General features: G+C 40.4%; 2 protein-coding genes across 2 annotated transcripts; one reads left to right on the top strand and one right to left on the bottom strand.

Annotated features, from left to right (window-relative positions):
* Positions 1-10,448: 10,448 nt before the first annotated feature.
* On the bottom strand, positions 10,449-11,541 carry LOC125856028 (uncharacterized). Its single transcript, XM_049535631.1, has 2 exons — positions 11,227-11,541; positions 10,449-10,847 (listed from the first exon to the last, which is right to left on the bottom strand). Exons 1-2 carry the CDS (start codon positions 11,539-11,541, stop codon positions 10,449-10,451), a joined length of 714 nt encoding a protein of 237 aa, XP_049391588.1.
* A 7,634-nt stretch (positions 11,542-19,175) lies between these two features.
* LOC125856027 (uncharacterized) lies at positions 19,176-20,714 on the top strand. The gene is made up of 4 exons (XM_049535630.1): positions 19,176-19,272; positions 19,421-19,853; positions 19,961-20,092; positions 20,453-20,714. The coding sequence occupies exons 1-4, from the start codon at positions 19,176-19,178 to the stop codon at positions 20,712-20,714; spliced, it is 924 nt and encodes a 307-aa protein (XP_049391587.1).
* Positions 20,715-20,845: the final 131 nt, after the last annotated feature.

Below are 20,845 nucleotides of genomic sequence, written 5' to 3'. Positions count from 1 at the left end.
TATCTATGTATGTAGAGGTGTGCGTTGGACAAGTATTTTGTAAATGAGCTTGACTCTTGTTCTATGATGTCATTTTGAAATGGTTTGCCCTTAGTCCCTATTTCCCGTTAATTAATGTTGATTGTACTTCCGCGACCGATGAAGTGTGATGACAAGTTTGAGAGGCTTGTTTGGGGTTCCTTCGGGTTCCTCATTCGCCATGTCACGTCTAGGCCCTAGGCTTGGGTCGTGACAAGCTTGGTATCAGAGCACTAGGTTGTTAAATCCTCGGAGTCCAACACACCGCGTTGAGTAGAGTCCTAATCATGGTTGTGAAGCGCGCCACGACTATGAATGGGAGGCTACAAAACGTTTTAGGAAAGGTTTCCCTTCTTCATGTTCTATGTCGTGCTTAGAGTGCGATAAGGTGATTCCTCCCTAACGCTTGTTCTTTGGATTGCTAGATCATCATGCCAAACATGAGGGGAAGACGGGCCCGATCACCGGAAGAGCCACCCACCAATGGTGAGCTCCGTGATGCACTCACCATGCTTGCACAAGTGGTAGCTAACCAAGTGCAACAAGGAGCCCAAGCTCCTCGAACTACCACCCCGGGGGAAAGGGTGAGAGATTTCATGAGGATGAACCCTCCGGTCTTCCATGGTTCAAAGGTGGATGAGGACCCGCAAGAGTTCATCGATGAGGTATGCAAAATCTTGACCATTATGGATGTTGGTGCTTGTGAGAAGGCGGAATTGGCGGCCTACCAACTCAAGGGGGTTGCTCAAATTTGGTTTGATCAATGGAAGGGTGAGAAAGGTAATGGCTATGTGGTGTTGTGGGAGGAGTTTAAACTTGCTTTCCTTAATAGGTTCTTCCCTCTTGAGCTTAGGGAGGCAAAGTTGGTGGAGTTCATGAACTTGAAGCAAGGAGCTATGAGTGTGAGGGAGTATGCCCTCAAATTTGTCCAACTCTCCAAGTATGCACCTCACTTGGTGGCCGACTCTAGGTCGAGGATGAACAAATTTGTGATGGGTGTATCCGACTTGGTTAGTGAGGAGTGTCGGTCCGCTATGCTCATTGGAGATATGGATTTGTCTCGGTTGATGACTTATGCCGAGCAAATGGAGGAGGAGAAATTGAGGAAGAGAAGGGGGCACGAGGCCAAGAGGGCCCGATTGGAGAATAGGTTCCCTAAGGGTGCTAGATTTCATCAAGGCCGAGGAAACCCTCATGTCAACCGGGGATTTGCTATCAATGTTCCTAGACCTCAAGGGGGAGGTGAAGTGGGTTCTATGGATGTATGCCCTAAGTGTGGGAGGAAGCATGGTGGTCCTTGCATGAAGGGTTCGGGTGCTTGCTTTGAATGTGGAGAAGTGGGTCATAAGAGGTTTGAATGTCCCAAGATCCGCAACAAGGTCCGAAGTGCTAACACTACTCCTTTGGGTAGAGGTGCTTCTCAAAGTGGTGCCCCAAGGGACAATCGATTTTATGCTTTGCATGGTAGACAAGGTGTTAATGAGACTCCGGATGTGGTGACCGGTATGTTGCAAATCTTTGATCTTGATGTTTATACTTTGATTGATCCGGGTGCCACCCTTTCCTTTGTTACCCCCTTAGTTGCTAGAAAATTTCATGTCGAGTCGGAATTGTTGCATGAGTCATATGAAGTATCCACTCCCATTGGTGTCTCTATTGTTGCTAGAAAAGTGTATAGAAATTGTCCGGTTTGCATATTAAATAAGTTGTTGCCTTGTGATCTTGTTGAGTTGAACATGGTGGATTTTGATGTTATTCTTGGGATGGATTGGTTGCATGCATATTATGCTTCTATTGATTGTAGGACTCGTAAAGTCAAGTTCCGATTTCCTAATGAACCCGTCCTTGAGTGGGAGAGCCGGGATGTTGTGGTGAAGGGGAAATTCATTTCTTGCATTAAAGCCCATAGGTTGATTTCCAAAGGGTGCTTGTACCATATTGTGAGAGTCAATGATGTGGAGTCTAAAGTCCCTCCTATTGAGTCTATTCCGGTTGTTAATGAGTTTCTAGATGTCTTCCCAGAAGACCTTCCCGGTGTCCCTCCCGAAAGGGAGATAGATCTTGGTATAGACCTCCTTCCCGATACTCAACCTATTTCTATCCCCCCTTACCGTATGGCCCCGGCGGAGTTGAAAGAGTTGAAAGAGCAATTAAAAGATTTGTTAGAGAAGGGGTTTATTAGACCTAGTCATTCTCCCTGGGGTGCTCCGGTTTTGTTTGTGAAGAAGAAAGATGGGTCTCTTAGAATGTGTATTGATTATCGACAACTTAATAGGGTCACCGTCAAGAATAGGTATCCTCTTCCAAGGATTGACGATTTATTTGACCAATTGCATGGGGCTAGTCACTTCTCTAAGATTGATCTTCGGTCAGGGTATCATCAAGTGAAGGTGAGGGAGTGTGATATTCTCAAGACGGCCTTTCGTACTAGGTATGGGCACTATGAGTTTGTGGTGATGTCTTTCGGGTTGACTAATGCTCCGGCTCTCTTTATGGATTTGATGAATAGGGTTTTCAAACCCTACCTTGATTCTTTTGTGGTGGTGTTTATAGATGACATCTTGATCTATTCTCGGGGTGAGGAAGAGCACAAGGGTCACTTGAGGGTTGTACTCCAAAGATTGAGGGAAGAGAAGTTGTACGCTAAATATGAAAAGTGTGAGTTTTGGTTGAAGGAAGTTGCTTTCCTAGGCCATGTGGTGTCGGGGGATGGTATTAAGGTGGATCCTAAGAAGACCGATGTTATTAGGAATTGGCCTAGACCTTTGACCCCGTCGGATATAAGGAGTTTCTTGGGTTTAGCGGGTTATTATAGGAGATTTGTGGAAGGGTTTTCTTCTCTTGCTTCTCCTATGACTAAGTTGACTCAAAAGAAGGCTAAATTTGTGTGGTCGGATGAGTGTGAGGAAAGCTTCCAAACTTTGAAAGAAAGGCTTGTGTCCGCTCCTATTTTGTCACTTCCGGATGGGTTAGAAGGTTTTGTTGTTTATTGTGATGCTTCCCGTATTGGTTTGGGTTGTGTGTTGATGCAAAGTGGTAAGGTTATAGCCTATGCTTCTAGGCAACTTAAGGTTCATGAAAAAAATTACCCAACCCATGATCTTGAATTGGCCGCCGTGGTTTTTGCTTTAAAGATTTGGCGTCATTATTTGTATGGGGTGCATGTTGATATCTTCACCGACCATAAGAATCTCCAATATGTGTTCACGCAAAAAGATCTTAACTTGAGACAAAGGAGGTGGTTAGAATTCCTTAAGGATTATGATATGAGTGTTCACTATCATCCGGGGAAAGCTAATGTGGTGGCGGATGCATTGAGTAGAGTGTCCATGGGTAGCTTGGCTCATGTGGAGGAAGGTAGTAAAGAGTTGGCTAAGGAGGTCCATCGGTTGGCCAAATTGGGAGTTAGGTTAGAAGGGGTGGATAGTGGAGGAGTAGTTGTTGTTGATGGTTCAAGGTCTTCCTTGGTTGATGAGGTGATAGTCAAGCAAGATCTTGATCCTTCTTTGGTAGAATTAAAGGCTTCGGTGAGTAGTGGTAAGGTGGAGGTTTTCTCCCAAGGGGGAGATGGTGCCCTTAGGTACCAAGGTAGATTATGTGTTCCTTGTGTGGATGGTGTGAGGGAAAGAATCCTTGATGAGGCTCATAATTCTTTTTATTCTATTCATCCGGGGTCAACAAAGATGTATAGAGACTTGAGGGATGTGTATTGGTGGGGCGGTATGAAGAAGGACATTGCAAAATTTGTTTCGGGTTGCCATAGTTGTCAACAAGTCAAGGCCGAACATCAAAGGCCGGGTGGCCTAACTCAAGACATTGAGATACCTACTTGGAAGTGGGAAGAAATCAACATGGATTTTGTAGTGGGCTTACCCAAGGCTAGAAGAGGCTTTGATTCGGTTTGGGTGGTGGTTGATCGGATGACAAAGTCGGCTCATTTCCTACCGGTTAAAACTACTTACGGGGCTGAAGAGTATGCCAAGTTGTACATTCATGAATTGGTAAGGTTGCATGGGATTCCTTTGTCTATCATCTCGGATCGTGGTGCCCAATTCACTTCTCACTTTTGGAAGTCATTCCAAAGGGGTCTTGGTACAAAGGTAAAGCTTAGCACGGCCTTCCACCCTCAAACGGATGGCCAAGCCGAAAGAACAATTCAAACCTTGGAGGATATGCTTAGAGCTTGTGTATTGGAGTTGAAAGGTAGTTGGGATGATCATCTTCCTTTGATTGAATTTGCATACAACAATAGTTATCATTCTAGTATCGGTATGGCTCCTTTTGAGGCACTTTATGGTAGACGGTGTAGGTCACCGGTTGGGTGGTTTGAAGTTGGAGAGGTGGCCTTGTTGGGTCCGGATCTGGTCATGGATGCTCTTGAGAAGGTAAGGATGATTAGGGAGAGGTTGAAAACAGCCCAAAGTCGTCAAAAGTCTTATGCCGATGTGAGGAGACGGGATCTTGAATTCAAAGTGGGTGATTGGGTTTATTTGAAAGTTTCTCCAATGAAAGGTGTGGTTCGTTTTGGTAAGAAGGGGAAATTAAGTCCTAGGTATGTCGGTCCTTATGAGATAATAAGAAGGGTTGGTAAAGTAGCCTATGAGTTGGGGTTGCCCAAGGAGATGGAATTAGTTCATCCGGTATTCCATGTATCGATGTTGAGGAAATGTGTTGGTGATCCTAACGCTATTGTACCTCTTGAGGTTGTGGGTGTTGTAGAAGATAATTTGACGTATGAAGAAGTCCTGGTTCAGATCTTAGATAGACAAGTTAAAAGGTTGAGCAACAAAGAAGTGGCGTCCGTTAAGGTGCTTTGGAGAAATCAACAAGTGGAGAGTGCTACTTGGGAGGCCGAAGCGGACATGCAAAGACGTTATCCTTATCTATTCAACTCCACTCAAGCCTAAGGTATTAAATCAAGTCCCTTGTACTCCATTGAGTCTTACATTTCAGCACCTGAATCATTAATGTGCATATATGTTTAAATTGATGAGTTATGGATGCTTTACACTAAGTTTTGAAATCTTGAAGTGATGTTTAAATAAAATTTTTGCATTCATGTTGGGGCTGATATGTTCTTACTAAGTCTTGCCTTGTACGTCTCTTCCGCATTCGGGGACGAAAGTTCCCAAGGGGGAGATATTGAAATGACCCAAAAGGTTCTTAAAAATGTGCTTCGGAAGTTACCGGAAACTTGTTTAGCTATATCAAAAAAAAATCCATTTAGTTTTTCGAAAATTCGACTTCATATTCTTGTTTAGGGCGTCAAATTGAGTGGGTAATGGGTCTAACCCAAATTTTAGAGCAACCGTATCAAAATCCAAAATTTCCAAGTGAAGCCTTTTTCGAGGGTCTACTTTGGAGGGTCATATCTCCTAGCACACAAATAATTGGGTGGCCCATAACATATCCATGGAAATCCGTTTGAGTTAGATAGCTAACGCACTTCGTTTCACCTCATTCGGAGTTCGGACAAAGAAGTTATGCCCATTTTTGTAAAATCTGTCCGGCAGAAAATGCAATTTCCAGTGAGCGTTTTTACTATTCACCCGCCTCATTTCTTTTTCTAAGTGTTGGATCATTTTTCCAAAGGGCATATGTTATTTCCTATATACCATTAGTTCAATTCCCATCTCTAAAACATTTCCCAAAACACCTCTCCCATACGACACATTTTCTCTCAAGTTCTCTCAAGAACCCTAATCCAAAAACCTTCCTCAAGATTGAAGAGACTCTTGCTCCAAGTTCCAAGCTTCCATTGAAGACACTCTCAAGACCTTCATAAGAACTCAAGGTATGTGGTGTTGAACTCATGGGTCCTTCCACCCATAGTGCCTAGACTCTATTCTACTCACTAATTCATGGTTTAAGTTAAGATTCATAAATTAGTCTTGTTCTTTGTAATAATTTCCTGCACATTGAATTTTAAACATGAAAAGTGATTGTTTTGAGCATGTTGTGACTCTAGAACTTGAATCTAAATTTGGAATGGATGTGGAGATTTTCATGTGGTATTGTGGGTGTTAAAAGGTGTTGTTGTAGGTTGTTCACTGGTTTGGCTGCATAATTACTACCCTATTTTCCATGCTCTTTGATTCCATTACATGCCTTCAAGGTGTTTGACAAAATGTCCAACTATGGAGAATTGATGAATCGATGCTTTAAAGCTTGAGTTATGAGATGTATGGCAATCCAGAGATGTGTTGATGACAAACTAAGCTTGTGTATATGTTCATTCCATACGTGAGATTGCATTAGAGCCTAATGAGAATTTCCTATATAAAGTGTTGCATGACCATGCCCGGTCCGGGGGAAAAGAACCGGACAACCATGTGAGAGGTTTATATCTCACCACCTAGGATGCTTGAGGTGTGACCAACATCAACCATGTGAGAGGTTTATATCTCACCATCTAGGATGCTTGGGGTTCCTTCGGGTTCCTCGTTCGCCATGTCACGTTTAGGCCCTAGGCTTGGGTCGTGACAATACTAAAATACAAGTTCTAGCCATGATATTGGAACCTTCTCTGTCGGACCCTACATTTGGGGAAAATGTCGGCAAGAGTATGCGTTAGTACAACAATGCACTAAGAATGATAGCTATGCATATAAACTTTTAAAACACGCTAAAAGGGACATTTAATTTCATGATATGCAATTGACCAAGTAAAACATGATATAAGAAGGCTGGAAAATATAAGTCATAACATCATGGTCAATGCAAGCTAACTCATGTTTAAATCTATGAACACATATGGGATATTCCTTGAGTAACCTTAGTTCACTTTTAAACTTGTTGTGGAAAAATTAGCCTTAACCGACATAGAGACCATGTGAGCTATAACATGATCCCCCGGTGTCTCCCACACCGAAAAGGGTTGTTCTACTTGCCTAAGGTAGAACCATGAAGTTCTAGCTTAAAGGGATCCATTAGCTAATCATCCTATAGGGGCACATAGTTTATGGGATAAGGAGATTGTTACTAGAAACCCGACCTCTACTAACAGGAGAGCTTCCATCTCCAAAGATTGCTTCTAGAAACACGGCCTCTACTAATGGGAGAGCTTCAATTTCACATCAATAATCGAATGCATGGAGTATAATGCTCCGATTTATGACATAGTTATCAATGAGAAGATCCATTATCTATGGGGTCCCCACTCTATTCTTGTCTGTGATCCACTAGGACACGTCATGCTGATCACCGAGGACACTATGATATACCGTCATGATTTCACAACTTCCACTGTCACGACCTGGGGTTACCCCCTAAAAGCAACATGGCGTACTTGACCCCGAAAGTGTCTCATACAACCCTTAGCATAAACATGGCATAAAGATATAGAATAATGCGGAAAATTAAAACTTTTACAATCAAAGTCAACTTCTTTTTCATAAACGAAAATAAGAATCTAGATTTGTCTCAATCACAGTCTAATACAATAGAGAGTACAAATAGGGTCAAAAGCCCTTTACATCAATAAAGTCTCAAAAGTGGAAAGTACATAAAAGCTAAGAAATGATAACAACTTGTCCTCAAACTTGAGGACTCACCAAGCCTAGGGAATAGTCAACCCAAACTTCACTTGAAAGAAGTAATACATCTCAACGACTGAAACTTACACTCATAGAATGTAGAAATATGGGTTAGCACAAATAATGTACTAAGTATGGAAGCCATGCACAAAATCCTTAAAACATGCATGAAAGGGACATTTAGTTTAAATCACGCCTTTATAAGGTTTGAAAACCATAATGCACATTTATGAAGCAACATAAGTCAAAATAACATATAAGAAACCCAAAGCCATACTAGTGCAATGCAAAGGCAAGATCCCATAACCCTACCAAATGCTAAGTATGACATTTAGGCAACCAACACCAAACATATATTACTTTACCTTATTCATATCCAACATACATAAGTAAGGAGTCATTCATGTTCATAACTTGTAAAAAGTGAAGTCAACCTTAAAATTCATATATACCATTCATACATAATTCATAAGTCTTCATAACATAAGAGAACCTCACCATAACCCCTCTTAAGGTCTACTTGTGCAATGCATAAGTGAAGTCCCATACCCCCACTCATACTAAGTAGTGCCTCTTAAGAAGTCATAATTAAAGTCCATGTTCTTATCATATTTCGTATGCATATCATATAGGGAAAATAGTATTAACTGACGTAGACCATGTGAGCTACACAAATTCCGGTGTCTTACTCCCACACTGAAAAGAAATGTCCTACTTGCCTAGGTAGAACTTACATAATAGCTTTTAGGTGGATCCACTAGCTAAAGACCTATGTGGGCACATAGTTATGGGATAAGAAGATTGCTACTACAAACCCAGACTTTCTAACGTAAAAGGTTTCCATCTCATGAGACAACATACATTGGGAAGCCAAACTTTCTAACATAAAAGCTTCCAGCTCATTTTCGTATCCACTCGGTGCTACGCATAATTCCCTTCATATTAATTCTTTACTTAGGTTCATATCCATGAAAAAATGCACTAGAAACTCAAACCAACATACATCATAATAGCTCATAGATTCATTAGGTGAGAATGTCATTTCAACCTTAGAATCATCCACATGTGAGTAACCCTTTCACATCATATTCATAGTGTGTTCATGAGGATGGCATTTCAATCAACACAACAAGCTTATCATAAACATACATACATACTTCATGCATAATCAAGTGTAAAGGGTATAGGGAAGAAGGATATTGCATCAATACCACAATTACACTATAGTCATAAGATCACCACTATCTAAGTGAATCATGAGGTCATATGCAATCTTCGTCAACATACACAAACCCTAGTTAGTGCCCTTCAAGGCTAGGAATGAAGATCAAACCTAACTTGTATAATTACAACACTAGATTGGGGAATTATATGATTCAACAACCTAATAAACATAAACATAATCCATTGTCAAGCTTCCATGATCAATCAAGTCACACATTAGTTCACAATTTGGGAAGAAGGGGAAATCATGGGTCCAAGGGAGATTTTCATCAAAACCCAACAATACTCCGTTAATCTAACTATAAATCATCACAATTAATCATAATAAACTATAATTAAACAATTGAAATCATTTTGGAAGAAGACCCATGACTAGATGAAAATCCTAAGTTTTGAAAGTCTTAAAAAAACATACTTTGAAGCGACTTCTTGGGGCATATCTACCCAAGAATGAAAAGCATCCATACCTTAGGTTGAATTCCATACGAAATTGGAGAAGAAAAGCTTGTTCTTCAATCCCTAGCTTGAATACAATTGGTGGTCCTTAAGGACTTGCAATACAATCCTTAAGGACTTGCAATACAATCCTTAAGAAAAGCTTGCATACAATTGGTGGTCCTTAAGGACTTGCAATACAATCCTCAAATGATCCATATGTTCACCCTCACTTCACGAATATATCAAAATATCATCAATAAAAACGATCACAAACGAATCAAGATATTGCCTAAACACCCTATTCATTAGGTCCATGAATGCCGTCAGGGCATTTGTTAACCCAAAAGACATAACCATAAATTCATAGTGACCGTACCGGGTCCTAAAGGTCGTCTTGGGAATGTCACATCCCCTTACCCTTAGTTTATGGTAACTCAAATGAGGATCTATTTTTGAGAAATAGGTAGCCCCTTGGAGTTGATCAAATAAATCGTCAATCCTAGGAAGTGGATATTTATTCTTTCTAGTGAACTTGTTCAATTGGCAGTTATCAATACACATCCTAAGGGACCCATCTTTCTTTTTCACAAACAATACCGGAGCATCCCACAGAGATATGCTTGGTTGAATAAAACCCTTGTCTAGCAAGTCCTTGAGTTGTTCCTTCAATTCCTTTAATTCAGCAAAAGATCAATGCCAAAGTCTATTTTCCGTTCGGGAGGAATACCGAGCAAGTCATCGGGGAAAACTTCCAGATACTCACTCACTACGGGGACCAACTCCAAAGAAGAAGTCTCGGACTCAACGTCCATAACCCTAACAATGTGATGCATGCACCCCTTTGAGATCATTTTTTTAGCTTTTAGACATGACACAAAAAGACCTCTAGGGATAGAACTTCCCCTCTTCCATTCTAAAGTAGACTCATTTGGAAATTGAAACTTAACCACTCAGGTTCTACAATCAATAGACGCAAAACATGCATGCAGCCAATCTATCCCCAAGATGACATCAAAGTCCAACATGTCTAATTCTACTAAATCAACTAAAGTGACTTTATGAGACAATGAAATGGGACAACTCCTATAAATTATTTTAGCTACAACTGAGTCACCCACCGGGGTAGAAATCAAAAAAGGCTCTATTAGGGTTTTGGGGAGTACTTCAAATTTCATAGGCACTAAAGGTGTAACAAATGATAAAGTGTCACCGGGGTCTAATAATGCATAAACATCAATGGAAAAGACTTGCAACATACCCGTTACCACATCCGGGGAGGTTACCTTGGGATTGAAGATCATATAAGCGATTCTTCTTGGGACCATCGAAATTTGAGCCACTTGGAGGGACTTGCTTGCCCTCTCTCCTTTGAACCTTTAACATGGGACAATCTCTCATTATATGACCGCTCTTCCCACAACTATAGCAACCATCCGTGCCAAGTAGGCACTTACCACCATGCTTCTTACCATATTTTGCACAATTTGGCCTATCAACATAAGAACCACCACCATTACCTGCTTGTGTCTTAGGGATAGACACCCTATCTTTGTTAACTTTTGGATCACTGGAAGAGACTTTGTTGGAGAACCTTCTCTTAAACCTTGGTTTACCTTGAACCTCAAATTTACCCTTGGAAGAATTTCCATCATTGGTCCTTGCCCTTTTCACTTTCTATTCACTTGCTTGAGCTTTTGTTCCTCAATTTGTTCGGCATTAACCATAAAACGTGAAATATTCATGCTTGGGATGAGCATTGCTGAATGACATTCATTGACCACCAAGTCGGATATCTCCATTACAAATTTGTTCATCTTGGTCCTAGAGTCCGCCACTAAGATTGGAGCATGCTTAGACAATTGGGTGAACTTAAGGCTATATTCCTTCACACTCATACCTCCTTAGTGAAGGTTGATGAATTCTTGCATCTTTCGCTCCCTCAACTCTAGGGGGAAAACCTATCAAGAAAGACCGACTTGAACGATCCCCAATCAACCGGGCCCACTCTCACGGGTCTCTCTTCCTTCCATTGCTCATACCATACTTGAGCTATGTCTTTTAATTGGTAGACGGCTAGTTCCGCCTTCTCTTGAGACGACACCCCCAAAGCATCAACCACCTTAAACACTTCTTCTATAAAACCTTGTGGGTCTTCATCCACTTTAGAGCCATAGAATGTAGGGGGATTCATTTTTGTGAAATCCCTAATTCTTGAAGAGGTTGTACTTGCATTAGGATTCACACGACCTCTAGCATCCCTAGTGACTTGAGTCGTTATAGCATGAGTCAATATTTTAAGAGCCGACCTTATTTCCACATTTGTCATAGCCCCCTCATCATTAGGATCTTGAGAAACTTGAGGCTCTTCAGGGCCTTGAGGACCTCGCGCAGGAACTCCCTCATTAGCAATCTCCTATTCCACTCTTCTTGCGGTTGCTCTTCTTGTAGTCATATCATATATGCACAAGAGAAGGGTTAGGAAAAGGACTTCATAGAGCTAAAACTCTAAGGCACGCTTAAACATTAATGAAAGAAGTGAAAGTTCCTAAATATCTTATAGCCTCTCATTCATAAGTGTGGCATGCTTCACACTCATGAACCAGACTCTACTAGACGCGGTTCATGAGACATCAACATAATTATTATCCCAAAACCTTATGCTCTGATACCAATTTTGTTACGACCCGGGGTTACCCCCTAGGAGCAACACGACATACTTGACCCCGAAGGGGTCTCATACATGCCCTTAGCATAAAGATATAGAATAACGCGGAAAATTTAAAACTTTTACAATCGAAGTGAATTACTTTTTCATAAATGAAAATAAGAATCTAGACTTGTCTCAATCACCATCTAATACTATAGAGAGTACAAATAGAGTCAAAAGCCCATTGCATCAATAAAGTCTCAAAAGTTGAAAGTATATAAAAGCTAAGAAATGATAACATCTTGTCCTTAAACTTGAGGACTCACCAAGCCTAGGGAATAGTCAACCCAAGCTTCACTTGAAGGAAGTAATACATCTCAACGACCGGATCCTACGCTCATAGAATGTTGAAATATGGGTTAGCACAAATAATGTACTAAGTATGGAAGCCATGTACAAAATCCATAAAACATGCATGAAATGAAAATTTAGTTGAAATCATGCCTTTATCAAGTTTGAAAACCATAATGCACAAATTATGAAGCAACATAAGTCAAACCAACATATAAGAAACCCAAAGCCATACTAGTGCAATGCAAAGAAAAGATCCCATAACCCTACCAAATGCTAAGTAACACATTTAGGCAGCCAACAACATACATATCATACTTTACCTTATTCATATCCAACATACATAAGTAAGGAGTCATTCATGTTCATAACTTGTAACAAGTGAAGTCAACCTTAACATTCATGCATACCATTCATACATAATTCATAAGTTTTCATAACATAAGAGAACCTCACCATAACCCCCCTTAAGGTCTACTTGTGCAATGCATAAGTGAAGTCTCATACCCCCACTCATACTAAGTAGTGCCTCTTAAGAAGTCATAATTAAAGTCCAAGTTCTTATCATAGTTTGTATTCATATCATATAGGGAAACTAACATTAACAGACATAGACCATGTGAGCTACATGGAATCCGGTGTCTTACTCCCACACTAAAAAGAGATGTCCTACTTGCCTAAGGTAGAACTTACATAATAGCTTTTAGGTGGGTCCACTATCTAAATACCTATGTGGGCACATAGTTATGGGATAAAAAGATTCCTACTAGAAACCCGGACTTTCTAATGTAAAAGGTTTCCATCTCAAGAGACAACATACATTGGGAAGCCAAACTTTCTAACGTAAAAGCTTCCATCTCATTTTTGTATCCACTCGTTGCTAAGCATAATTCCCTTTAAAAGTCATATTAAGTCTTTACATAGGTTCATATCCATGAAAGAATGCACTACGCACTCAAACAAACATACATTATACTAGCTCATAGATTCATTAGGTGAGAATGTCCTTTCAACCTTAGAATCATCAACATGTGAGTAACCCTTTCACATCATATTCATAGTGTGTTCATGATGATGGACTTTCAATCAACACAACAAGCTTATTCATAAATATACATACATACTTCATGAATAATCAAGTGTAAAGGGTATAGGGAAGAAGGATCTTCCATTAATATCACAATTACACAATAGTCATATGATCACCACTATCTAAGTGAATCATGAGTTCATATCCATCTTCATCAACATACACAAACCCTAGTTAGTGCCCTTCAAGGCTAGGAATCAAGATCAACCTTAACTTCTACAATTACAACACTAGATATTGGATTACTTGATTCAACAACTTAATAAACATAAATATTATCAATTGTCAAGCTTTCATGATCAATCAAGTCACACCTTAGTTCACAATTTGGGAAGAAGGGGAAATCATAGGTCCAAGGGAGATTTTCCTCAAAACCCAACAATACTCCATTAATAAAATCATAATTCATCATTATTAATCATAATAAGCCATAATAAAACAATTGAAATCGCTTTGGAAGTAGACCCATGGCTAGATGAAAATCCTAGGTTTTGAAACTCTTAATAAACATACTTTGAAGGGACTTCTTGGGGGATATCTACCCAAGAATGAAAAGCATCCATACCTTAGGTTGAATTCCATACGAAATTGGAGAAGAAAAGCTTGTTCTTCAATCCCTAGCTTGACCTTGACCTAGAGGTTTCGGATGGTCCTGATGATCTCAAGAAGTTGTAGCATCATTCTGCATAAAAGAGAAAAACAAATTTGTGGTTATGACACTCGAGAAATTTGTTGCTTTTGTGCCAAGAGAGGTTTGTGATCAAATCCTCTGCCACCTAGGGCATGAGCAGATCTGGCAGATGTTACACGCTGGAAGACCAAGACAAGGGATGGAACAAAAAGGACCAATCAAAAAGGCCAATTAGCAAGGAAGAGGCGAAAGAGTTTCTGTGGAAGATGCAGTCAAAAGCCTATTCAATTATGAAATAATTGTGAAACATCTGGAGCAGACACTGGCTCAAATATCTCTGTGGGCCTTATTGATGTGCTCACAACTGCATAGGCAATCCCTAATGAAGACTTTATATGACACTTATGTGCCCGTGGGTACAAACAGTGATAATCTAGCGGCTATGATAAGCCAAGTGATTCGAGGGCACCATATCAGCTTTTGTGACGAAAAGTTACCCTTTGAAGGCACAATACACAACAAAGCTCTACATGTCACCATTAAATGGTGGGACAAGATTATAAATCATGTCTTGATGAATGATGGGTCTGGTCTCAATATTTGTCCACTCTCAACTCTCAAATAATTAATCTTTGAATTGGGAAAGGTTCACCAGAACCAAGTCCTCGTAACGTCTTTTGACGGAGGGCAAATAGGTACCTTGGGAGCGGTGAATTTGGGGATTCAAGTGGCCCCATAGAGTTTAGTGTTGAATTTCATGTAATGGATATCAATACTAGTTACAACTTGCTCTTGGGAAGACCATGGATCCATAAAGTCGGGGTTGTGCTTTCTACCATCCATCATATGATGAAATTTGTAAGGAAGGACCAAGAATTGGTCATTCATGGTGAGGGAAGCCATTCTAATGGGAATACAACGATTGTTGATGAGGTCTCCAAACGTTGCAAATTCTACACGGTGGAGCTAGTGAATGCCACCGGTGATGACTTGGCTCGATAATTCCTTATGCCTTCTATTTATAAGATGATTGCCACTGTCATGCTCAGAAGTAGTTTGGAACCAGGTTTCGGATTGGGGAAGTATTTTCAGTGAAGTCGAGCCTATCTAGATTACCGTTAGAGGGTCAAAGTTTTGTTTGGGATATGTCTCCATAGAAGATGATGAGGCAGAAGTCATGATCAAGAATGCTAATCGGATGTTGGCCATGCCAATACCTCACTTGTACCAGTCGTTTCTAGTGCGAGATTATGTCAATGATGGTGGTCTTTGGGAAGGAATCTGGGACCTTTCCAAGAAAGTTGATGCAATCTTCGAGGAAGAGACTAGGACATCAGGCATCCGTGATGTTGAGACGGAGGAGCAAGTGCCAAATTGGACCTCCACATCACTTCTGATTCCCCGCTCGTCATGGTAGAAAAGGCCCGAGACCCACCCTTTATGCAATTTCACTTGTTTAAGCTTTAAATTGCCCCGTGATGTTTTAAGAAGGCTAAATGGCCCTTGGTCATGACCAATGTTTGTGCACATTTTCAATTTAAATAAAAAGCCTCTCTTATCAAAAAATAATTTTATTCACTTATCTATTTATATATTACTTATCTAACTTTGTTTGTTTATGATTTCAGTAATTGCAATTTAAAACCTACCCATATCAAGTCATGTCAATATCCGACTTGGCTAGGAAACATTGTTCCAGTAGATAAGAAGGACGGAAAAATCAAAATTTGTGTTGCTTATAGAGATCTTACCAAAGCTAGCCCGAAGGATAATTTTTCACTGCCAAATATTCACATTCTCATTGATAATTGTGCCAACATGAGAAGCAATCGCTTGTGGATTGTTATGTGGGTTATCACCAGATCTTGATGAATGAAGAAGATGCAGAAGAGAAAGTTTTCATCATGTGGTGTGTATCATTACCGGGTGATGCCCTTTGGTGTCAAAAATATTGGTGCTACTTATATGAGGGCTATGATAACTTATTTTCATGATATGATTCACAAAAAAAATTAGGTTTATGAGGATCGTGTCATCATAAAATCATGCTAGAGTTCGGCTCACTTGACCCACTTGAGGAATTTCTTTGATCGCCTGCGTCGGTATAATTTGAAGATAAATCCCTCTAAATGTGCTTCTGAAGTGCCAGCTGTCATTCAACTTGATCCTTCAAAGATCAAAGCGATTCAAGAGTTACCTCATCCGAAGACAAAGAAAGAGGTGATGAGTTTTTTGGGAATATTGAACTACGTTAGCCAGTTCATAGCTCTTTCCATTATGGTGTGTGAACCCATATTTATGTTGTAGAAAAAAGATGTGCTAACCAAGTGGACCGAGGAAATCAAACTACTGTTGATGCCATCAAGAATTACTTTTCCAATCCACTAGTGTTGGTTCCTGTAACGTCCCATATTTTGCATATACTAGTTCTATGTGAGTAGTGAGAATTTGAAATAGGTTTGACAATAGTCGAAAGAGGTTTGACGCTAAATAGAGTAAGTAAAGTATAATTTATCATAGTAATCAACCTACTTGCTTAAGCTACTGATTCGGATGTCTTACGTAATTAAGTTACTTACGTACATGTGTAGCTTACGTAGAAAGGATGACATAGGTTCTTAGTGGTAGATTAACTGCTGACCTACTTAAATAAGTGGTAAGTAGGTGATGCACCTACTTAGGAAATATGTGGACTGCATTTTAAAAGAAAAGGGCAACTAGGTGATGCAGCTATTTAAAGAACTTGTGGTAGAAATTAAGGGAGTGATGTACCTGCTTACTTAAAGTGAGGGACTAGATATTTCTACACATTTCTTAATGTAAAAACGTCCATAAAAGACCCTTAAGAGAATGAAATTCATTTCATATATCTCTTCTACAACAATTTACTCCCAAAAAGAAATCCTAGAAGCTCCAAAGTGCTAGCCTGCAAGTTCACCATTAAAAATCTGAGAAAACCCTTTATTTTTCAAGTACAAGTTGGTGTAACATCTCCCATCTTAAGAAATTCAAGAGGAGGAACTGATTTCACCTTAAGGTAAGGCTACTGCCATATGTTAATTTTTTCATCCCTCTTTTGTGCTTGAATCGGTTAAGGGATTTGGTATGTGATAATGAGCTAAGAATTGTTCCTTTTACATGGTATGAGATTGGGGAATTTTCTGGTTAATTTCTCATGTTGGGACAACCATGGAGGGGAGTCCCCTTTAACTCAATTGTTAGCCTATTTGAGCATTTTAAATGTAATGTTAGTTGGATGCTCAAGGGACAGTGGTCGGAAACCGTGAGTTCATATTGCTACTGCCACATTTTGATGTTTAGTAACTGATTTGTGTATAGTAACATAAGGAGGCATGTGCAGAAGTCATGAGAACTTGTTAAAGGATAAAACGGTAAAGGGTGCAGTAACGTACCATCTAATTGGGCGTTGCATGAGCTTGCTGCCTGCAACCCCTTTTTATACTGTTTTGCATATGTTATAAACCCCAAGGAGTTTCAGGGGACCTTATTAAAAGGTCGTATTGTATATGACGTTATTAAAGAAGAAGGGGTGGAATGCATACCATCGGTTTGATAAGTATGGGTTTGCTGCCTGATTACTGTTTGCCAAGTTCAAGTAGCCCAATCTGTTGGTTAGCTACTAATATTAGTTCGGTTACTTGTTTCATTGTAGATTAATAATCGGAAAAGGAAGGAGGTTAATTCGTTGTACTATCTGTGTGGTACAGCAAGGTATGTAAGGCTATTCGATTCTATGTTCTTTGGCATGAACTCTCCTTGTGTCACTACCAACAAGTGAGCTTCCTAAGTGTTCTTTCAAGTAAAAGACACATAGTGGCAGCGGACAATCCCAAACACAGCTAACAATAGTTCCCCTCTCCTTAGTATGTCAAATTGCTTCAATATATGTGCGTCTTTACTTTTCCAAGTATTGGTATGAGAAAAGGGTAATTTCAGCAGTAGCTTTGTGATTCCTCCTGTCAATCAAATGAGGTCCATTGTGTCATTTGAGCTCTTATGTAATTCATTAGTGTTACATTTCCATCTTGTGTTATTGTTATTGCCCTAAATGCATATTCACATGTTTCCTACTACTGATCCACAGTTCTGATGCTAAAAAATAATTATGACCACCAAAATAACAATCTCAAAGATGAAAGAAACTATATGAAGGGGTATATGTGTAAGGGTGGCAGCGCAGGGGCAAATGCCTAGCATGGGTCGATCCCAATTTGTGTATAAGGGTGGCAGCCTAGGGGTGAAAGTCTAGCATGGGTCGATCCCAAATTCATATATTTGAGGACAGCATCTCAGGGGTTAAAATGCCTAGCATGGGTCATCCTCTTTTACCACTGATCAGTTGGTTATTTGTATCACATGCTTTACCGAGATCGCAATGTAAAGAAAATTACAGAAAAGAATATAATGTACATGATCCCACAACAGCAACAAGGGTGGTCTTTAATCTAATCTATGTAGTTACATATTGATACTTGATTTCAATTGAGCTCTTGTTTACATATGTTATTGCCTTACATATTAAGTACATTCTTCGTACTGACGTCCCTCTCGGGGGACGCTGCATTTCATGCTGCAGCCACAGGTACTCCAGCTAGTAGACCTCCCCAGTTGGAGCACAGGACACTCAGCTGCTATTGGTGAGCTCCAAGTTGATTCGGGGCTTAATCGAGTCTTTGGCATCTAGTTTGTTACCGTATAGTAGTTAAGGGTAAGGCGGGGCCTTGTCCCGACCTAAACAAAGGTTGTCTATCTTGTAGAGGCTTTGTAGACTAATGTATAAAGTTTGGTTGTGTCTTGTCTCTTAACAATTGTGGCCTCAACGGCCAAGTGTTTTACATAAGTTTTGGGCCTGTCTATGTCGGTCTTTTATCACTACAGGGCATATAAGCTTGTCATAGCTTCATAGTTATGATAGTTAAATGTATGGTAAGTAAAGGTTGTAAGTTGATTCTCCCGGGCCATTTAGACATCGGGTGCTTGTCCGTCTTAATTAGACTTGAGGCGTGACAAAAGTGGTATCAGAGTAGGTCATCCTACGGAGTCTACAAAGACGTGTCTATGTAGAGTCTTGCTTATGGATGTGTTGTGCACCACATCTATAAACAGGAGGCTACGGGACATGTAGGAGTTGTTTTTGTTGTTTCATCTTCTAAATCGTGCGATAGAGCCATATTGTAGGTGGATTATATCTAAACTCTAAATTGTTTTATTATAGCAAATATGCCGGTTACGAGAAGGAGTAAAAATACAAGTAAGCAAATAGATGTGGCTGCCGGAGAAGGGAGTAGCCAATCATTACCTAGACAAGCTAATCAAAGTGAGGCTCAAAATGAGTCTCTATCACAGACTTCCCCGACTCCTCCATCTCCAGATGATTTAAGGAGGGAAGCAGCACCTCGAGAACCCCCTATTAAATACTACTGAGCAAGATTTAAAGAATGCAGTCTAATTATTGACTCGTATAGTTGTTGGCCAAGGGCAAAGGCAAGAAGGTCCAATTGCAGGTACGAGTGGTGCAGATAGGGCTGCTAGTACGTGGATATGTGATTTTCTTAATTTGGACCCTCCATCATTCACCGGGTCAGATCCTAAAGAAGATCCGCAAGACTTTATTGATCAGATTCAACGAACTTTGGATGTTATGCATGTAAGTGGTAAAGAAGCAGTTGAGCTAGCAACATATAGACTCAGGGGTATGCCTATATTGTGGTATGAAGCTTGGAAGCAATCAAGGGTTACAGATGCACCTTTAGCTAGTTGGAAAGAGTTCAAAAAGGTATTTCTTGACCATTATCTGCCATTGGAGATCCGAGAGGCCCGTGCTGATCAGTTTTTAAATCTCCACCAAGGGAATATAAGCGTGAGGGAGTACAGTCTCAAGTTTAATTCTTTATCCAGGTATGCTCCTAATGTAGTGTCTACTATGGAGGATAGAGTTCATCGATATGTGGACAGATTAGATTCATATTTGGTTAGAGATTGTACCATTGCTTCTTTGAATAAAGACATGGATATAGCGAGGATGCAAGCTTTTGCACAAAACTTGGAGGATCAAAGGCAAAGAAGAAGGGCATAAGAGTTGGAAAGAGGGCAGTACAAGAGGGCCAAATCTACGGGGCAGTTTACCCAATCTCAAGGTGAGTTTAAGCCTCGATTTTCTAATAGAACGCCTAGGCCATAATTTTCCTACTCTACAGCTAGTGCTCCACCCCGAGGGTCTAGGGGTGATCAGTTTGGGCAAAGAGGTGAAAGCCAAAGCTCAAGAACAGCAGGGCACCAAGAGCAGGGAATTATGAGCCAATCAAGACCTCCTCGACAACTTTGTATACAATGCAGGAGAAATCACCTAGGCACATGTAGGTTTGGGACAGATGCTTGTTTTTGGTGTGGTACACCGGGACACATGATGAGAAATTGCCCTTAAAGGGGCATGGGTGGTATGGCACAACCTGCTGGATCGATTGCGCATCGTCTTCATCAGTTCCTTCTTTAGGCAGGGGTGCACAAATGTCTGCACTTCGTGGTAGAGGTGTTAGAGGGGCAGCTAGTTCTTGTGGAGTTCAGAATCGCACGTATGCCCTAGGAAATCGACAAAATTTGGAGGCTTCACCGGATGTGGTTACAGGTACATTATCCATCTTTTCACATATTGTATATGCATTAATTGATCCAAGGTCTACACTATCATATGTCACTCCATTGATTGCTGCAAAGTTCAAAAGAACACTGATAGCATCCAAGGAAGCTCTACTCCATTGAAGGACAAGGATGACGCTTTAGAGACTCCAAGGAGGCCCATAACAAGATCTCAAACCAAGGAGTTCAATGATAAGCTCAATGGGCTTCAATCGCTGATCCAAAGGTTTCTTATTGGGGAAGAAGAGCTCAAG

The sequence above is a fragment of the Solanum stenotomum genome, chromosome 2, assembly GCF_019186545.1.
Source record: "Solanum stenotomum isolate F172 chromosome 2, ASM1918654v1, whole genome shotgun sequence".
Taxonomy (NCBI): domain Eukaryota; kingdom Viridiplantae; phylum Streptophyta; class Magnoliopsida; order Solanales; family Solanaceae; genus Solanum; species Solanum stenotomum.
Note: the sequence above shows the minus strand (reverse complement) of the source record. Positions and strands in the feature narration are given on the sequence as shown.

Coding starts and splice junctions, on each gene's coding strand:
- LOC125856028 (XM_049535631.1), bottom strand. CDS start 11,541: ATGACAAATGTGGAAATAAGGTCGGCTCTTAAAATATTGACTCATGCT. Junction 10,848..11,226: donor AATGGAAGGAAGAGAGACCC/GTGAGAGTGGGC, acceptor AATTCTTCCAAG/GGTAAATTTGAGGTTCAAGG.
- LOC125856027 (XM_049535630.1), top strand. CDS start 19,176: ATGCCGGTTACGAGAAGGAGTAAAAATACAAGTAAGCAAATAGATGTG. Junction 19,273..19,420: donor ACCTAGACAAGCTAATCAAA/GTGAGGCTCAAA, acceptor TGACTCGTATAG/TTGTTGGCCAAGGGCAAAGG. Junction 19,854..19,960: donor AAGTTTAATTCTTTATCCAG/GTATGCTCCTAA, acceptor CTTTGAATAAAG/ACATGGATATAGCGAGGATG.